The sequence below is a fragment of the Myxine glutinosa genome, chromosome 6, assembly GCF_964187855.1.
Source record: "Myxine glutinosa chromosome 6, kmMyxGlut1.1, whole genome shotgun sequence".
NCBI classification, from domain to species: domain Eukaryota; kingdom Metazoa; phylum Chordata; class Myxini; order Myxiniformes; family Myxinidae; genus Myxine; species Myxine glutinosa.
In genome coordinates, this window is record NC_136266.1 from 72,313,124 (window position 1) to 72,333,123 (window position 20,000).

Genomic DNA, 20,000 nt, shown 5'->3' on the forward strand with positions numbered 1-20,000 from the left:
AACAAAGCAATCTTTCTGTCTTGGCACCAAGTAAGAAAACCAGAAATGTTGTATACCAAGAGGTTTTGAGAAATTGAAAATTGACAAAACGTCATGTAGGAAATGTACTGTGATATTGCTCTCAAATATACATGTTCTTTTCATCATATATTTGTATTATTCTTATTCAACCCGGGCGAAGCCGGGTACCTCAGCTAGTATATATATACTAGCAGAAGTACCCGGCATTGCCGGGCGGGGGAGGGGAGGGGGAGGGAAGGGGAGGGGAACAGGGGTGGGGGGAGCGAGCCCCTTGGCAAAGTGAGCGATTTTTTTTTTTCATAGCGTCATAGCGATTTTTTTTGTCATAGCGTTCATAGCGTTTCATAGCGTCATAGCGATTTTTTTTTCATAGCGTTCATAGCGTCATAGCGATTTTTTTTTTCATAGCGTCATAGCGTTCATAGCGTTTCATAGCGTCATAGCGATTTTTTTTTCATAGTGTCATAGCGTTCATAGCGTCATAGCAATTTTTTTTTTCATAGCGTCATTGCGTCGTAGCGTTTCATAGCGTCATAGCGATTTTTTTTCCATAGCGTTCATAGCGTCATATCGTTCATAGCGTCATATCGTTCATAGCGTCATAGCGTTTCATAGCGTCATAGCGATTTTTTTTGTCATAGCGTCATATCATTCATAGCGTCATAGCGTTCATAGCATCATAGCGTCATCACGTGATCGCTCTGAGCGAATCAGCGCCCACCTGCTCTGGATCCGTTGATTCCGTGCGCTGAAATACGCTGAGGTAAATATGAATAAAAAATATGGATTGTCAAATATTTTGAGTTCGGCCATGTTCGTCCCACGCTCAATGGCCATGTCTATGTCAAATATCAAGCACGTAAGCCTCTCCGTTTAGGAGTCTATCGGTAACATTACACACACACACACACACACACACACACACACACACACACACACACACACACACACACACAAACTGTGTTTTATATATATATACACATGTCGTGGATGGACCTGAACGGTTTACTTGGAGGCAACAACCAAACCGGATTTTACTATGGCCGTGTGGGAGGAAGAAGGAAAATGGAAGGCTGCGGCAAAAGCTTACCTTCAGCGCACCGACGTAGCTCCGGTCATGTAAGGGGATTAACTCGAGCGGGCACAGGTGTAATGGGGAATAGAAAATAATACAAGGTTTTATTAAAGGAAAAAGGCAAGGACAGGAAAAAACACGCGCCGGTAACACATATCCTAATCAGGACGTCCCCACACGACAGATTTCAGAAACGAGACGAGGGAATATGAATTAATAAAAAGAACACGCTCGTCGTGTAATTGGGAATGGTAGTGTGCAGTCTTATCTGTCTGTAGTCCTGCGTGTAACACGGCCCCGCTCGCGCGCCACCAGGCCCCGCTCCACGTTCCGATCGTTTGCACACGAGGTAGGCCCCGTTCCAAGCTCCGATCCTCTCGCCGCCCACGAGGTCCGTGCACCACGCGTCCAACGCAGGCCAGCGAGCTCCACACAAGGTCGACCCTCAACTCGAGCACGAACACAGAACGACAAAGAACGGCAAAAAGGGGAAGAGAACGCTAGTCCACTGCACGCCAAGTGCCGCTTCGAGCCAAGTTCAAGCCAACGAACCAACTCTCACAATTCTCTCCCTGTCCGAACTCCACTGCTGGCCAACTCCTCTGCTTGCCAACCCACTCACTCTACTGTGTCTCAAGACTCACTCGGCACAAGACCCACTGCCGCGCAACTGCTCTGAACCAACTGCCACGCAACTGCCCTGAACCAACTCTGTCTACACAACTCCTCTGAACCAACTGCTGCGCAACTCACTCAACCAACTCACTCAAAGTCCTGCCGCCCCCCGTATCACTCCGCGGCGGTGACGTCAGCCTTGGCGCGCCACCCAATCAGTGGCCTCCACCGAATCGCAGGCCTGTGGTGTGGTCATAGCATGTGGCAATCGAGGTGGATAGGCCTGTCGGAGGTGTAAATGGTGGCGGCCATGCGGCGGTGTCCTGGCCTGGTTTCCTTTTGCCGGTTCTCTTTCACAGTCATGTCAGGGAAGGGCGTTACTTAGTGTTGCAATAAGGACCTGTTGGAATGTCTATGTGGTTGCGGTGCCAAAAAGGACAAAGGTTTGGCTAACCAGGTGAGGACACACAGGGGCGCTACTCTTTAATCCCTAACTCTACTTAACACACGAACCTCCTGGTAGATTCACAAGTATACTCCTTACCCGACAAAACGCCTACGCATGAACTTATTACAGGTAGTTTTCCTTACCGCGACACCTCGAAGCGTGTTACCTACTCAGCTCTATCTGCTCTACATATCACTACCCCGCCAGACATAACAATACTTGTGTCTGTGATATTTCAGTTTTTTCTTTTTAATAAATTTGCAAAACTTTCTAAAATCCTGTTTGCTCTTTGTCATTATGGGGTATTGAGTGTAGATTGATGAGGGAAAAAATGAATTTAAACGATTTCAGCATAAGGCTGCAACATAACAAAATGTGAAAAAAGTGAAGGGGTCTGAATACTTTCTGAATGCACTGTATATGGCATACCTGATTGTTGTTTCGTTTCTCTTTTACATCACAAGTTGTCTAAAACATACATGGTATTTAAAATATTTTGGAATTATTATAATTATTTATTTTGTTCTTCTAATGGGAACCCTGTTTAACATTTCTTTTATTTTATCTGTGTGACCTTTGTGACTGATTTATAATGCATGACTCTTCATGAATTATATTGTTATAAAAATGTTTTTCATTTCAATATTCTGAACAAAAACCAAATGAAGGTGAAATAATTGAGGTTAACAATGACTCGTACGTTGAGTAACATTATACATTTGTTGTCCATGACATGCCTCCTTGTGTGACTACACGCCATTGCCAGTGGCCACACGGAATTTCAGGCAACCAAGGTGAACAAGGCAAGGCGTGCCTCGACCTTCCAGCGTCGACCTAGCAAAAGATACTCGTGCCGGGCATCCTTCCAGAAAGGTGTGGATGGTTGGGATGGGGTGTGGGGATTCATGGGGCTGGGAGTGTTTGATGCAAACAATACCACCAGAGTGGTGCATGTGGGAACTTCCTCAGATTTTTGGCTGCTGTCGTTTTTCACGTTCTCAAAATAGAATATTTAATTTGAAAGTGTGACCCGTTTATATCAATGCCTTGTCTTACTGAAACATTTTTTTCTTATTTTTAGCACCTTTGTCAAGGCTTCTATCCTCGGGGTAAGTTCTCAAGTTGTTGATTTTGTATCAATAGCATTCCTTCTGGTATATATTTGTTTTTGCCATGGCAACGATCACTTCTACCTTGTTGCTTGTAAGCATTTTTCTAAACCATGGATTTTCTAAACCATGTACAAATAAATAAATCGCTCAAGGATTTTTCTGTGATTAAGAATGATTAATTCGAGTTTTTCACAAGTTGTTGTTCTCCTTTCCAGTTATCCTCATAGCACGGCTACCCCAAGAGAAGTCCAGGTAAATATTTTGGTATAATGATGTGGTCATTCATTAATTCATTCAATTGCTGTGAAAAGGCACACGATGGAAACCTTGAGGGTCTGTGGAGTTTAGTGGTCAAAAGAGTAATGGAGTTGGAGTTATAGCATAGAGTTTCCTTTTGTTGAGTATGATGGATGGGGTTAGATTGGGGGAAGGGAGAGGGTTGAAGGTGTGGGGAGGGTTGGGAATTGAGAGTAGATGGAAGGGAAATCAATGAGAGCTTTGCACCTCTTCGACATGGATGAAATTTTGACTGCAATTTCCTTGAAGCTTAATCAAGATTCTTGACTTGTACCTTGATCCTTTCAGCCAATTGTATACTGATAATGTTCCAGCATTTCTCACTTTGGTTGAGATCGGGGTTGTTTCCTGACCTCATACATGGTGTGAATGAATGGTGGCATCATGTGGGTTAGCCTTTCACTTTAACTGTGAGAATGCATCAATCGAGTTTAATTTGTGTGTACTTGTAATAAAAGTAGCCCTGTGGGGGACTGACAGTTTTTTCCACAGCTTCTCAGGAAACTTCAAAACAAATACCTGAATTTGAGGCAAAACCCCCCTTTTCAGCCTCTTGTCGGGGGCAGATCCGGATGGGGGAGCACAAACCCACGAGACCTTGCTGTTTTGATGTATTGTACCATAATTAGTCCATATCTGTCATGTAATTTGTGAGGAAAATATGTTTTAGTGAATTTGAAGGATTCGGGGAGGGAGCCCATGGCCCTCTTTCCAGTGAAGATATGGCCATGGAGAGCACAACTTTTAGGTTAAGGCATGGGTCATGATGCCGCATGGCCAGTTTGGTCTGGATCCAGTTGTCGGTTTCTGAGAAGATTTTTGAATGAAATACCAATACTTGGGAAACCCCCCTTTTTATCACCTCCAAATGAGCCTATTTATCCAGATGGGGAGCACAACCCCTTACTGTCTTGATGCATTGTACCAAATTTGGTCTATATTGCTCAGGTAGTTGTGGAGATGTTTTGGTGAAAATGAGGTATTAGGGGTGGAGGCCCGTGGCTCCCTTTTTGGGGGAGATGCGACCATGAGGAGCACAACTTAAGGTTAGGGCATGGTCCCAATGTCTCGTTTGGTATGGATCTGTCTGACGGTTTCTGAGAAGATTTTTGAATGACATACCAATATTTGGGGCAAAACACCCCTTTCACTCCCTTAGTAGGGAGCACATCAGGATGGGAAGCACAATCCCATGAGACCTTACTGTCTTGATGCATCATACAAAATTTGGTCAATATCTGTCAGGTAGTTTGTGAGATGTTTTAGTCAAATGTTGGATGGATGGATGGATGGACGAACGTGCGTGCGGCCGGACACAGGGACCGACTCTTAGGTTATTTCAGAGAAATACTGGGAAATACTCCGAAATAACCTAAAACTTGCACAACATAATATTTTCACATATTAATATTGATTTCAGAGCAGCCACCAGTATTGCTGTGTGGCAGGGGGCTGAATACTGTTAGAAAATGCAGCTTTTGGCCCCTCCAGGTTTATCCTGAAGAATGAAATTCCAGTGCTTTTCCAGGACTTAGATGCCATCCAGAACTTTTATGGCGCTTGTAGGGGAGGGAGGACGTGTGAGGTTCATCCACACCACGTCTCGAAATCCTTCTCCATACTATCTGTTACTGCGGATGTCTCATAATATCCCTCATGTACTTGGGGTGGAATTATCTGCAGCGCCTCACTGAATGCTGCGGCCTGTCCGAGTCATGTTGGGTGAATTTCAAGTCTCCTAAGAATATGATGGAGTCCCGTTGCCTTTGTCCAATCTGTAAGCTCAAGGATCCTTTGACCACACCATTCTCATTTTTCGTCAGAAATAACTTTAAAAGTGTACGGGCATGGGAATCTACGTACACAAGGTGATTTCAGATATAACGGCTGCTCAAGGTCACCCCAGAATGATCCTCCCAGGCCCCCTTAGGATCAGTTGACGTGATCTGGTCCCAAGGCACATGTACTTGATCGTTTGCTGTTTTAAACATGGAGAAGCCCTCTTTCACGTCCATCCATTTTGTCCTGTCACACTATCAGTTTCTTTGTGCTTCTTCTTCAAGAGTCAAGTAATAGTTTACTGGGGACATCTCTCTTTGGATTAATGTCTTCTGCTCAGTTCACTTTCAGGCTGGCTGGATTACTCAGAGGTAGCATTACTTTCCTTTCAGTTGTCGTTTGATTTCATGTTTGATTTAATTTGATCATGTCATGATCATTGTCATGTCATGATGATGTCAATGTCAATGATTATGTCAATGATGATGTCAATGTCATGATAATGTCAGTCATGATCATTACCTTCGCAAAAGCGGAAGGTTATGTTTTGATCGCTGTGTATTTATTTGTATGTCTGTGTGTGTGTATGTTAATCGCATAACTCAAAAAGTATTCAACCGAATTGCATGAAATTTGGTGGGATGATTGGTTATTATACGGGACACATTTGATTAGATTTTGGGAAACAGATTTGCTCAAATTCTGACTATTTTTAACTCGATCGTATTTCACTCAAAGTTATGAGCGACTGAAGAAGAAGATGTCCATCCAGGACGTCATCACTATAACGCGATCTCCCGCGATCATTTCAACCTCAAAAAAAATTATAATTGCAGATTTGTCAAGAGATGAGGCATATTAACAAACGAATGAAACAGATTTGCTCAAATTCTGACTATTTTTAACTCGATCGTATTTCACTCAAAGTTATGAGCGACTGAAGAAGAAGATGTCCATCCAAGACGTCATCACTATAACGCGATCTCCCGCAATCATTTCAACCTCAAATGAAATTCAAATTGCAGATTTGTCAATCGGGGAGGCATATTAACAGACGAATGAAACAGATTTGCTCAAATTCTGATTTTTAAAAATCGATCGCATTTCACATAAAGTTTCACATCGCATACACTCCCATGCCAAGTACAGAACAGTAGCTGCGGCGAAGGTATGCGCTCTACCGAGTGCCCGGATTCTAGTTTTATTTTATTTGATAATTTGATCATGTTTGATTCCATGTTTGATTTCCGGCCTAACTATAAACTGCTAATGAAAAACGAACGTCTATAAAGACTACAGTTGGTCTGCGTCTGCGGAAAAATATAGGCGATTAATTTTCTGAACCAAACGTTTGGAGAGAGGTATGCTAACAGCCGTGGGAAAGAGTTTGTAGTGACGTTTCTGGTATGAGCTCCTCTTCAAAACCAGACAGTGTCTCACTCTTGTGCCTGGTAAGCAGGTGTTGTATCATTGAGTATGCCATCCTTCAGTGAGGCAGGAAGCCTGGTGTTTAATATACTTGCGTTTGCTAGTGGATGCTAAAACCCAAAGGACCGTTTTAAAAGACAAATCTATTGAGTGCCAGTACCTTGTCTAAATTTCAAAAACCTTTCCTGACTACTACCTCTGGGATGAACAAAGTCAAACTGTCTAGTTTATGTTCTACCTCATGACTGTTTTAGCAGTGCTGACACTCCATGGAGAATGGAAGTCCATCTTCACTTGCTCTTATTATTTCATTTTTATTATTTGTATTTGTAACTCAACTGGACTATGTCCAGCTGAGTTTTTGTCGACACCCAGTGTCCGTCGTCTGTCGTCTGTCTGTCTGTCGTCTGTAAACAATTCGACGTCTACTCTCTAAAAGTCACAAATATTGATTAAATTTGATGAAACTTGTTGTGCAGCATCTTTAAGACATAAACTAGTTTGGTATTGCATTTGGGCGTTGCACGCCCAAAAATGGGCTCGGCAGGGCGGCCATATTGAAAATCCATTTTTGTCATGTATTTTTAGCACATATAAACTATATAGTTTATGGTTCTATTATGCATATTCTAACCATATTGATATAGACCTGTTGAGTTCAGGTTCCCTGGAACCTCTAGTTTATTTTTGATAAATTTGTCTCAGTGGTTTCTCCTAATGAGAGAGCACATGCTTGTGCATAGAAATGGTTAGTGAGAACCAATTGTTGTAACATGAACATCCTGAACTCCCAGGGCCCACACAGTTCCACATTACCCGTTCCTGCCCATCCAAGACCTACCTCCTCTGTTACCCACAAGGATTCTTCGAGCTGTGGAGCAGAAACAAGGTACACAATGGTTGTTGACATGATGGTGTGTTCACTTATTCGTGTTCACACGTCTTTTCTGTAATTGATTTTGATTTATTGTGGTCCACACCATGCCTCTACTTGCAAATTGGTTTGAAAGCTTCCTGGGGTGGGGTGGGGGAGGAAAGGATTGCTAATTAGACATAATTTGGAGGGTGATAGTTCAACATAACTAACGATGTGGTTCCTGAATGATAGGTTTTGTTGTTGGTTTTCGTTCTTCCATCCTTTTTAAAGCATTGCCTTTGGGCTGTAAGGTTTTTGATTTGATTAAGCCCTTTTTCTGAGTTTGTAGAGCGTTTCTGTTTCTTAGACTTCCTGGTAGGGGTACATGTTGCACTTGGTTGTAAAAATATACAGGTGTCGAGGCCTGAATCCATGTAGTCATAATGGTTACCAAGTTCTTTTAGAGTTTATCCAATGTGTGATGTTTTACCCTGAGCTCGCTTGGCTTTGCGCAATCCCTCATTCTTCTATAGGTGTATGGCACTTCCTCACCATGTTTTCATATAAATGAAGCATGCGTACCCTGATGCTAATGGCATTATGAGCACGATTACTTTTACTCTGATCAACAATCTTTTCCTTTGATTATTTATTTGTCTTTCCTGAGACATTCTCTCTGGGGTATCTTGGTCCTTAAAGGGGAACCCAAGAACATGTTAACTATCCTTCAATATCAACCAAGTTAGATACAATGTCTTGTCAATACCTGAATTGGAAAGTAGAAAATTTAGAGAAACACATTTTCTCACCCTCCTTTATTCCTGTGACATCAGCGAGTGAAGACTTTAGATGTGTGCACGGGCGAGCGATTAGTGGGCCTGCATTCGCCAGTTCTGGGTGACCATTCTAGGAAAGGGGTTTTCAATTTTGATTTCAATGTCTAGTTTTCACAAATTATTCCTCGTTTTCTTGTGGCGCATCTGTCGGTGCCGATGCAAATGATTAACTTGTTGTCTTGAAGTTAACGAGTTGTTCTCATTGACCACAATGGATGAACTTCACGTTCACTGCGACACCACATTTTGTTCTGAAACCAGTATCAAACTTGCCAATCTCTATTGCATAAACAATCGCTGAGATCCTATCCACCTTGTACCAATTGATCCCCATATGCAGGGTCACTTTAGACTCGCTCCTGTTGGTGGAATGGAATTCCTAATTTGAACATCATATATTTTCAATGTTGGCAGCCATCTTTGACTTTGTCCTTACCCACTGGTCGAAGGGAATGGTATTTTGCCTCGGGCGCACAATACCTCTGTTAAATGCAATTCTTCCTTTTTCCAAGCGAGACAGGAGCAATCCTTCAGTGGATGTAAAGTTTGCTTTTCATTTGGGTTCCCCTTTAAGTGTTTTTGTTATTTTTATCATACATTTTCCTAAGCATGCATTCTCTCTTGGGTGTTGGGGCAAATCTTCGTGCCATTTGAGACATTGCAAATGGCTCCTTATGATTGGGTGTGCTCTGGCTCAATCCCACCTGGCTTGAAGCGTTTTGCTTCTTCATCTTCGGTGCATAATTTCCCGAGATTGTGAACTAATGCACATCCGGGTGCCACTGCTCACCATGCCGCAGGCAACAAAGCACCGCTGCACCCAGGAGCTCAGGCCCACGATCTGCGAGTGGATCAAGCGGAATTGACGACCGGAGTCGAGAGCATCAGGGCAACTCTGCCAACAAGCCGCATGTGACTCGCAAAGTCATCGCCACAGAGCTATGATCTCCTGCAGTCGACCTAAAAAAAAAAAACTTTGTGGGTCTGTGATGAGCAACCATCGTTTGAAAAATATGGAGCTGGTTTCCCAATGTTCAGGGTGCTCTGTACAGCACTACGTTTCTAGATCGATACCTACACTACTACAGCATCCCCGAACGGGAATGTGCACAAGTATATCACAACAGAATTGATCACGGTCACAGCAGCCGTGAAGCAAAATGGCTTTTGGAAATGTGCCTGAAACTTCATTCATCGATGCTCAAGTGATGCAACCCATCATCTCGAAAGGCTGGGCAAGTAATGCGGCCATAATCACAAGTTAGACATGTGACATGCATGTGCGCAAGGTTGCTTAAGTTGTGCCTCCTGGATCTTTGTTATACGGTTCATGTATGTTTGGTGGGCCAAACGCAAAAAACTTGGCATCTGCTCACCTTCAACTGTTCCTTTCTTTCCCTTGTGTGTATGTGTGTGTGTGTGTGTGTGTGTGTATATATATAAGGCCCATGATTTGCTGTTCTTATTCGACCCTGGGCTATCTCCTTACAAACTCTATATATCTACTTTCCACTCAGTAATGTTACTAGAAGCTCCAAATTTTTTTTATTTATTCCATTATCATAGATGCCATCAGATTTTGTTTAAGAAAATATACTTCCTATATATCCCTCCCCTCCCCCTAACCAACTCTCCTCTCCTGGAAGAAATGACTTTCATTGATTCGCCCAGTTGATCCAACACAGGTCTTGTTAGATCCGCACGTCACACTTTGCTTCCAGTTGACATGAGACGCCTTCATCAAGTTTATCGAAGGTTTGCGTTGGGTTCTGTGTGACAGGTGAGTATTTAAGAGTGGGATTATATTTGTGCATTTCTGTTGCAGAAAGGTGTTGCCACTCGTGATGTCGAGTTCATTTTGCATGTGCATTTAGGTAATTTGTTTGTGTTAAATAAGGGGAGGTTGTTTTGTCATATTGACTCTTGGGTGGCTTGAAATATCATATTGTGATGTTTTAATACAAGTATTGATATTAGATATTACTCAGTCCATAAAAGTCCTTGCATGTTGTGGATATCTTTGCTTTGAATGTTCTCATAATGAAGGATTTGGTTGCATGTTCCTTGACGTGTTAATCTGAGCAAGTTTCTTCGCTGAACAAAATGACTGTCACCCTCTCCACACCCCCTCCATTTAGCCACCTGATCAATAATGGTGAATGGAATTATCCTAGCTGAGATCAATCAAGTTCATGTATTTCTTGAAGATGGAGTTATGACATAGCAATGACCGTTTGTATAATCTGAAAAAGCCTTTTTTAAGTTGGGATGCATTCTAATTATGAAACTTTCTATGTCCTGCGTTCAAAAACTTATCAGTGATTCACTCAATTGTCCAAGAAATGCCAACTTGTTTTATCCATATATATATAACTATAACTATAACATGACCCAATAACATCCCTCACCCATATTTGGAGGAAATAAGACATTGTGGATTAAATATATATATATATATGTGTATGTATATATATATATATACACGTGTGAACGACTTTTAACGGCCCCAAATATTCCCACCTTGTTGGGTCGTCCAGGGAATGTATTTGGCCGCAAATCTTTCACGAACTGGCCAGGCCTGACGTTCACCCAAAGGTTGGTCAGGGCAATTTGTAATTTCTTTAGAGTGCCGGCGATAACTCACCTTTCTCTTCGAGAAACACTGTGGGATGTTTAACGTCCTCCAATGACCAGTGCTAACAGGTGAGCCCTCAGACTTACCGTCCTTCTAATGAACGGTGCCCACCTTGATGTCCTGCTGAAGCACCAGGATGACAGTTTATTGCTGGGTCGAGATTTGAACCTTGGCTAGACGGTTCAAAAGGCGAGTGTACTTATCTCTTGGTTATCCTCCCAGTCCTTTTGTGTTTGTTTATTTAATAAAGAAATATTTTCAGAATTCAAACCAGACGTGTTTATGCTTTAACTGATCTTACGAGCCAAAATACAGTAATTTTAAATGAATCGGTATTGTTTGTAAATCCAATTGCAAGTCGTTTGAAAAATTTCCTGTAAATTTGCAGGATTTTTCATTTGAATGCCCTCAAAATATTTAAATTGGTATTTTCCAATTTATTATGCAAAACTGTTGGCATTGTGATAAATAATGACGGACATTCTTTCGATGGCATTTTAGATCCAGGCATGATTGAAGGTTTTGTGTAATTAAAAGCATTTTTTAAAGCCATACTATTACTTGGCCTGTCCCTGCAGCAATTGCATTGTCGTCTTTCCAGTATGTTTAGGCCGAGTAAGTTTTAATGCTGGCATAACAACCTAATTATTAATGAATCTGCACAAATCCATGTCACTGATGCATTTTAAACATGTGGATTTACCTTACTTTTCTCGAAAATCATCACATTTTTAAACACATATTTTAAGGGATTTCTCAACCTCTGGTAGTTTGAATGAATTATTGTTGATTAACGGTTCATTGTGTTCCATTGTGCTTCATCACTCGATTCAAACTGTGTGATTATACGATATCAATCTGCTCGTGGTAGTCATCCTCCTATTCTTTGTGGCACTTCCTTCAACAAAACCGGGACTTGTAAAGTCCAAACGCTTATGAAAGCAAAGGCTTTGATCGATGATGAGATGACTTGTGCTGGATGTTTTTTTAATTTTTTTTATTTGTATATTTTGTTAGGTTTTTGAAATAATGATTCGATATAACTGCGGTCTTCCCCCACCCCTCCTGATCACTGACTGTTCTACCTTGTTTTCTCATTTTTGGGGACAATGAGCAGTTAAAATAAACTTAAACTCTTATGATGTTGAGAACCTTGTGGTTTTTCCAAGAATGGACTCTATGTCTCGGAGATATATATATATATATATATATATATATATATATATGTATGTATGTATGTATATATATATGTATACATACATACATACATACATACATACATACATACATACATACATATTGTCGCACAACTCCGGTTAACACCAGAATCGCGGATAGCCTAAACGGTCTTATTCGGAGGCAACAACGAAACATGGATTCAACTATATGTCACGCGGGAGGAAGAAGGAAAATGGAGGCTGCGGCAAAAGTTTACCTTCAGCGCACCGACGTAGCTCCGGTCCTGTAAGGGGATTAACTCAAGCGGGCACAGTTTTAACAGGGGATGCAAAATAATACAAGGGTTTATTAAAGGAAAAAGGCAAGGACAGGAAAAAGCACGTGCCGGTAACAAATATCCTAATCGGGACGTCCCCACACGACAGATTTCAGAAACGAGACGAGGGAATATGAATTAATAAAAAGAACACGTTCGTCGTGTAATTGGGAAAGGTAATGTAGGTGCAGTCTTATCTGTCTGTAGTCTTGCGTGTAACATGGCCCCGCCCGGCCGCCAGCAAGCCCCACTCCACACTCCGATCGTTTGCACACGAGGTAGGTAATGAAGAGGAAGAAGTTCAAAGAGTGGCAGAAGGCGAAGGGTACGGGAGCAGAAACAGCAGAGCATGAAAGTTATAAGGCAGCCAGGAAGGCTGCAAAGAAAGAGGTAGCAAAGGCGCAGGAGGCATGTAGGAAAATGTTCGGAGAACGCTTGGATTCGGAAGAGGGTCAGAAAGCAGTATTCAGGATTGCAAAGCAGATAGCGAAAGAGAGGTGTGATGTGATGGGGGTGAGTTGCTTGAAGGATGAAGTGGGACAAATCGTTGTCGACCCAGATGGAATTAAAGGAAGATGGAAAAGATATATGGAAATGCTGTTGAATACAGAGAATGAATGGGATGGCAACATAGAGAGTAACCCAGTTTTAGGACCGGCAGAGAAGATAACTGAGAAGGAAGTTGAGGAAGCGAAAAAAGCAATGAAGAGTGGAAAAGCGGGAGGGCCGACGGGAGTTGTGGGAGATATGTTGAAGGCAGCAGGAAGTTGGGGTGTGAAGAGAATGACAGAGATCTGTAATCTGGTGGTGAAAGAAGGCCGCATTCCAGTGGATTGGGAACTGAGTACCCTCGTCCCTCTATACAAGGGGAAAGGTGACCCTCTGGAGTGTGGCTCGTACCGAGCGATAAAGTTATTGGAGCATGGAATGAAGGTATTGGAAAGGGTGTTGGAGAGGAGGATAAGGAAGAAAGTGAAGATCGACGAAATGCAGTTTGGATTTATGCCAGGAAGAGGAACGACAGATGCGCTTTTCATTGTGAGGCAGTTGCAGGAGAAGTACATGGATAAGAGGAAGAAGTTGTTTTTTGGGTTTGTTGATCTGGAGAAAGCATTCGATAGGGTTCCACGCAAAGTATTGACATGGGCATTGAGGAAGTTAGGAGTGGAGGAATGGTTGATCAGAGTAGTGATGGCAATGTACAAAAGAGCACGCACAGCTGTAAGGACGAAGGACGGGAACAGTGGTGAGTTTGAGGTGAAGGTGGGAGTGCATCAGGGGTCGGTACTAAGTCCACTACTATTTGTAGCTGTGATGGAGGTGCTGGCTCAGACCGTAAAGGAGGGTTTACCGTGGGAGTTGTTGTATGCAGATGATCTGGTGTTGATTGCGGAAAGTATGGATGGACTGAAGGAAAAGATGAACAAGTGGAAGGAATGTATGGAGACAAAAGGTCTGAAGGTGAATATCGGAAAGACAAAGGTGATGGCAAGTGGTAAAGCATGTGGTGAGGTGGAAAGAACTGGGAAGTGGCCGTGTGCTGTGTGTAGGAAGGGTGTCGGAGTGAACTCCATTCAATGTACAATGTGTGCTGAGTGGGTTCATCAAAAATGTAGTGGTCTGAGAGGGTCATTAACCAGTGTGGCAGCTACATTCAAATGTAAGGTGTGCACAGAGGGAGCTGCAGATGGAGGAAATGTTGAGTTGGATCTTGGAGACGGCGTGAAGCTGGAAGGTGTGAAAACATTTTGCTACCTCGGAGACATGCTGAATGGAGAAGGTGGATCAGACTCGGCAACGGTTGCTCGAGTGAGATGTGCATGGAAGAAGTTTCGGGAACTGAGTGGCGTGCTGATGAGGAGGAGAGTGTCGCTGAAGCTGAAGGGAAAGGTGTATGCTGCATGTGTGAGAAGTGTTATGATTTATGGGAGCGAGACATGGGTAATGAACGTAGAGCAGCAACGAAGGCTGGAAAGGGTTGAAATGCGAATGGTTCGATGGATGTGCGGAGTATCGTTGAGAGAGAGGAAGACAAATGATGAATTGCGAAAGATGATGGGAATATTGCCTGTGATTGATGCTGTGAAGAGGAACAGGTTGAGATGGTTTGGTCATGTATTGAGGAAGGATGAAAGTGACTGGTTGAGAAGAGTGATGGAAGTTAATGTAGAAGGAAGTAGAGGATGGGGAAGACCGAGAAAGACTTGGCTAAAGATGGTGGAAGAAGAAATGCGGGCAAGGGGGTTAACAAGGAGAGATGCAGAAAATAGGGCAAAATGGAGAAGATTGTCATGGGGACCGCAAGGCTAACCCCCGCTCTAGCAGGGAACATGGCCTTAAAATGCATGTTGTAGGCCCCGTTCCAAGCTCCGATCCTCCCGCCGCCCACGAGGTCCGTGCACCAGGCACCACGCGCCCAACGCAGGCCAGCGAGCTCCACACAAGGTCGACCCTCAACTCGAGCACGAACACAGAACGACGAAGAACGGCAAAGGGGGGAAGAGAGCGCGAGTCCACTGCACGCCAAGTGCCGCTTCGAGCCAAGTTCAAGCCAACGAAGCAACTCTCACAATTCTCTCCCTGTCCAAACTCCACTGCTGGCCAACTCTTCTGCTTGCCAACTCACTCACTTGCCAACTCACTCACTCTCTCCTTCCAACTCGCTTCTCAAGCCAACTGCGTCTCTCTGCCTCGAACCAACTCTTGGCCAACTGCCACGCAACTCACTCTGAACCAACTCTTGTGCAACTGCTCCTCACTCTCTCTCTCTCTCTCTCTCGAACTAACTCTCTCAAGACTCACTCTCGAACCCACTCACTCATGAAAGTTCTGCCGCCCCTCGTACCACTCCGCGGCGGTGACGTCAGCCTTGGCGCACCACCCAATCAGTGGCCTCCACCGAATCACAGGCCTGTGGTGTGGTCATAGCACGTGGCACTCGAGGTGGATAGGCCTGTCGGAGGTGTAAATGGCGGCGGCCATTATCGGTGGTGTCCCGGCCTGGTTTCGTTCCTAAGTCATGTCAGGGGAGGGCGTTATTTAGTGTTGAGTAAGGACCTGTCGGAATGTCTATGTTGGTCTGCAGTGCCAAAAGGGACAAAGGTTTGGCTAACCAGGTGAGGACACACAAGGGCGCTACTCTTTAATCCCTAACTCTACTTAACACACGAACCTCCTGGTAGGTTCACAAGTATACTCCTGACCCGACAAAACGCCTACACATGAACTTATTACAAGGTCAGATTCCTTACCGCGACAGACGAAGCACGTTACCTATTCAGATCTATCTGCTCTACATATCACTACCACATCGACATAACAATATTGTTACGGTTCTCTACGCCGGCCTTCTTCCCCTTATCAAGGGGTGATTAATCCCCTTGTCTTTACTGGGCCTGGCGGAACCGAGACTTATTACGTCCCTCCCGGACACACGCGGCGTAGGGTTTCGGGACTACTTTTCGCTCGTACTTAAGTACCCGCACTGCCCTGGGAGCGAGAAAACAAGCCTCGCACGAACCACGTGTGATCTTAGTACGCCGAGCAGATTGCGTACACGTGGTCCGGCAGTCTTACTCAGTGGAACCCGATTGGAGCGATCTTATTCGTGCCACACTTAGTCAATTGAAGAAACCACAGAAACGATCGAATCAGAAAGAAAGAACAAGGGTTTAATTATTCCCACATGTATATACAGTTCAAGGACGAATGGTGGAAAGGGTTGAAATGCGAATGGTTCGGTGGATGTGCGGCATATCTTTGAGAGAGAGGAAGACAAATGATGAATTGCGAAAGATGATGGGAATAAAGCCTGTGATTGATGCTGTGAAGAGGAACAGGTTGAGATCGTTTGGTCATGTGTTGAGGTTGCATCCGAATTCGCATCCGAAATGCGAATGGTTCGATGGATGTGCACAGCGGTTCTTACAGCTACGCCCCTCGAACCTTCTGGAACTCACCTGACTCTTCTCACCACGCCCTATGATGCCACGCCGCCGCCACCACCTCTGAGCTCTGATTGGCGGCTCATGCTTACCGTCATCGCTCCTGCCACTCTGCCTCGACTCCGCCCTGATCCACCTCTGCCTTCCTCATGTTAACTCGCCCAATATGAGCCAACGTTAACAAACTGGATTGAAGCTACGGACGTAGGATGATCGAGGCTAGGGTGGCTGGGAAATCGGCGGCAAGTAGGGCCTATTTCCTGGCTCCTACTCATCGCAGAATTAAGAAAGGAGAGGAACTATCGCACGTGAAAAAGCTGAATGCCTCAACTCTGTGTTTGCCTCTAAATCTTGTGTCCCAAACCCATCCCTCTCTGTACCCACCGTACCCAGTCGTACCCAGCTGCTCCTGGACTCTGTGTCCTTTCCTCCTGACAAGGTGGAAAAGTTTCTGTCAACCCTCGACTCTGATTCTGCAACTGGTCCTGACGGCATCAGCCCACGGGTCCTAAAATCCTGTTCTTCCGCTCTTTCACTCCCTCTTTCTGTTCTCTTCACCCTCTCTTTTGCTCAAGGTCATCTGCCATCTGCTTGGAAATCAGCCAACATCACCGCTTTGCACAAAAAAGGTGCAAAAACAGATCCCAGCAACTACAGACCAATCGGCCTTCTCCCAATTATCAGCAAAGTCATGGAATCCATCATTGCTTCAGATATGAAATCTTTCCTCTTCTCCAATGGCTTGATCTCTGATCATCAATTTGGTTTCAGACCTGGTCACTCTACTCTGGACATGCTGCTTCTGCTTTCTCAACAATGGATGGAGGTCCTCAACGCCAAACAGGAAATTAGAGCTGTCTCCCTTGACATTTCACGTGCCTTCGATACGGTCTGGCACCCTCCTCTGCTCACCAAACTCTCCTCCTTTGGTATCCATGGAAATCTCCATGCATGGCTGGCGGACTTCCTCTCTGGTCGTAGTCAACGTGTGGCCCTGAATGGGTTTCTCTCATCTCCTCTTCCTGTTCAGGCTGGAGTTCCCCAAGGTAGTGTTCTGGGCCCTGTGCTTTTTCTGATCTTCATCAATGATCTCTCTGACTCTCTTGAAAATCCTCTCCATCTCTTTCCTGACGACTCTACTCTCTGTCGCTCCATTCCTCATCCCTCAGATCGGCAGTCTGCAGCCTCCTCACTCTCTGCAGACCTGGACAAAATCACAGACTGGGCAAACAAATGGAACATGTCTTTCAATCCTGATAAATCTCACACTCTTACGATGTCTCTCCGAAAAGACCGACTGGAAAACCCTCCCATCCACTTTCTGAATAATCCTCTCCAAGAAGTTCTGTCACTCAAGCTTTTGGGTCTCACTATTTGCCATGATCTTTCCTGGGAAAACCACATTTCAAATCTGCCCTCCAAAGCCAGTCGCCGACTGGGCATCCTCCGTCGTGCGAAGTCCTTCCTTGGCACACCTGAGCTCCTCACCACATACAAGGCTTTCATCCGCAGCTCTATGGAATACTGCTCTCCCCTCTGGTCTGGTGCTCCTGCCTCACAACTAGCCCGTCTTCACGCTGTTGAAACCAAAGCGTTCAGAATCATTGGAATCTCCCGCGATGAAGCTAACTCCAAGGGCCTTTCACTCACTCATCGCAGGCAGGTTGGTGGTCTTTCCGTCTTCTACCGACTCCTCTCTGGCCTTGCCCCCCCAGCCCTCTCTGGGCTCTGTCCCCCAAATATTCCTACAGGTCGCACAAGATCTGCCTGCAACCCTCTTATGGTTAAACTGCCAAAATCAAGACTTTCTGCTCACCTTCACTCCTTCATTCCTCTTTTCTCCCACCTCTGGAACAAACTCCCTCACTCTCTTCAATCCCACTCCACCCTCCAGGTCTTTAAAACAGCTGTTCACCACCATCTCTTATCCTCCCCCATCCAAAACCTTGATCTTTTCTACCCCCGCTAATTTCGGTCCCCTTGTATTTTATACCTCTCCCCCCCCCCCCCCTCCCCCTCCCATGCCTCCTGCCCCCAAGCCCTCTCCCTCCCACACTTCTCCCTGCTCTCAAATGTTGTGGTTGTGTGCTTCCCCTTCTCTCCCCATCTTGTCTTCCGCTCCCTCTTTTTGTATATTTTGGTTGTCTGGTTGATTTGTTTGTGAAATAAATGTTAGCTCTTTCACGAGCCTCGATTCAGTATACAAAACAAAACAAAAAAAAAAAAAAAAAAAACAGCTAAGCTCACAAATACTAAGACATAACTATACTATCGCGAGGCTACATGTTGCTTGTGTGACTAACTATGGGGGACAGACTTTAACCTTTATTACTCTCACTTGACAGACTCAAAACCGCAACAATATATATACATATATAATATATATATATATATACATATATATACATATATATACATATACTGTATATATATATACACACTACATGGCAAAAAGTATGCGGACAACCCTTCTAATTCGTGGATTCGGCTGTTTCAGCCACACCCATTGCTGACAGGTACATATAATGGCACATATCATGCACACAGCCATGCAATCTCCATAGACAAACATTGGCAGTAGAATGGGCCATACTGAAGAGCTCAGTGACTTTCAACGTGGCACCGTCATACGATGTCACCTTTCCAACAAGTCAGTTTATCAAATTTCTGCCCTGCTGGAGCTGCCCCGGTCAACAACTAAACTGTAAGTGCTGTTATTATGAAGTGGGAACGTCTAGGAGCAACAACAGCTCAGCCACAAAGTGGTAGGCCACACAAGCCCACAGAACTGGACCATCGAGTGCTGAAGTGCGTAAAAATCATCTGTCCTCAGTTACAATACTCACTACCGAGTTCCAAACTTCCTCTGGAAGCAACATCAGCAGCTTCATCAAATGGGTTTCCATGGCCGAGCAGCCGCCCACAAGCCTAAGATCACCATGCGCAATGCCAAGCGTTGGCTGGAGTGGTGTAAACCTCGCCACCATTGGACTCCGGAGCAGTGGAAACGTGTCTTCAGCTGGCAGTCTGACGGACGAATCTGGGTTTGGCGGATGCCAGGAGAACGCTACCTGCCCTAATGCATAGTGCCAACTGTAAAGTTTGGTGGACGAGGAATAATGGTCTGGGGCTGTTTTTCATGGTTCGGGCTAGGCCCCTTAGTTCCAGTGCAGGGAAATCTTAACGCTACAGCATACAATGACATTCGAGACGATTGTGTGCTTTCAACTTTGTGGCAACAGTTTGGGGAAGGCCCTTTCCTGTTTCAGCATGACAATGCCCCTGTGCACAAAGCAACGTCCATACAGAAGTGGTTTGTCGAGATCGGTGTGGAAGAACTTGACTGGTCTGCACAGAGCCCTGCCCTCAACCCTATCCTACACCTTTGGGATGAATTGGAACGCCGACTGCGAGCCAGGCCTAATCGCCCAACATCATTGCCCGACCTCACCAATGCTC

At 44.5% G+C, this 20,000-nt stretch overlaps 1 protein-coding gene across 1 annotated transcript in view; it reads left to right on the forward strand.

Annotated features, from left to right (window-relative positions):
* The window catches only part of LOC137429962 (band 4.1-like protein 5), a 96,429-nt gene that overhangs the window by 45,494 nt on the left and 30,935 nt on the right, over positions 1 to 20,000 (forward strand). The window contains exons 12-15 of the mRNA XM_078779988.1: positions 2,926 to 3,032; positions 3,241 to 3,268; positions 3,487 to 3,523; positions 7,570 to 7,664. Coding sequence (XP_078636114.1) covers positions 2,926 to 3,032; positions 3,241 to 3,268; positions 3,487 to 3,523; positions 7,570 to 7,664 — 267 coding nt within the window. The remainder of the gene's footprint in view (positions 1 to 2,925; positions 3,033 to 3,240; positions 3,269 to 3,486; positions 3,524 to 7,569; positions 7,665 to 20,000) is intronic.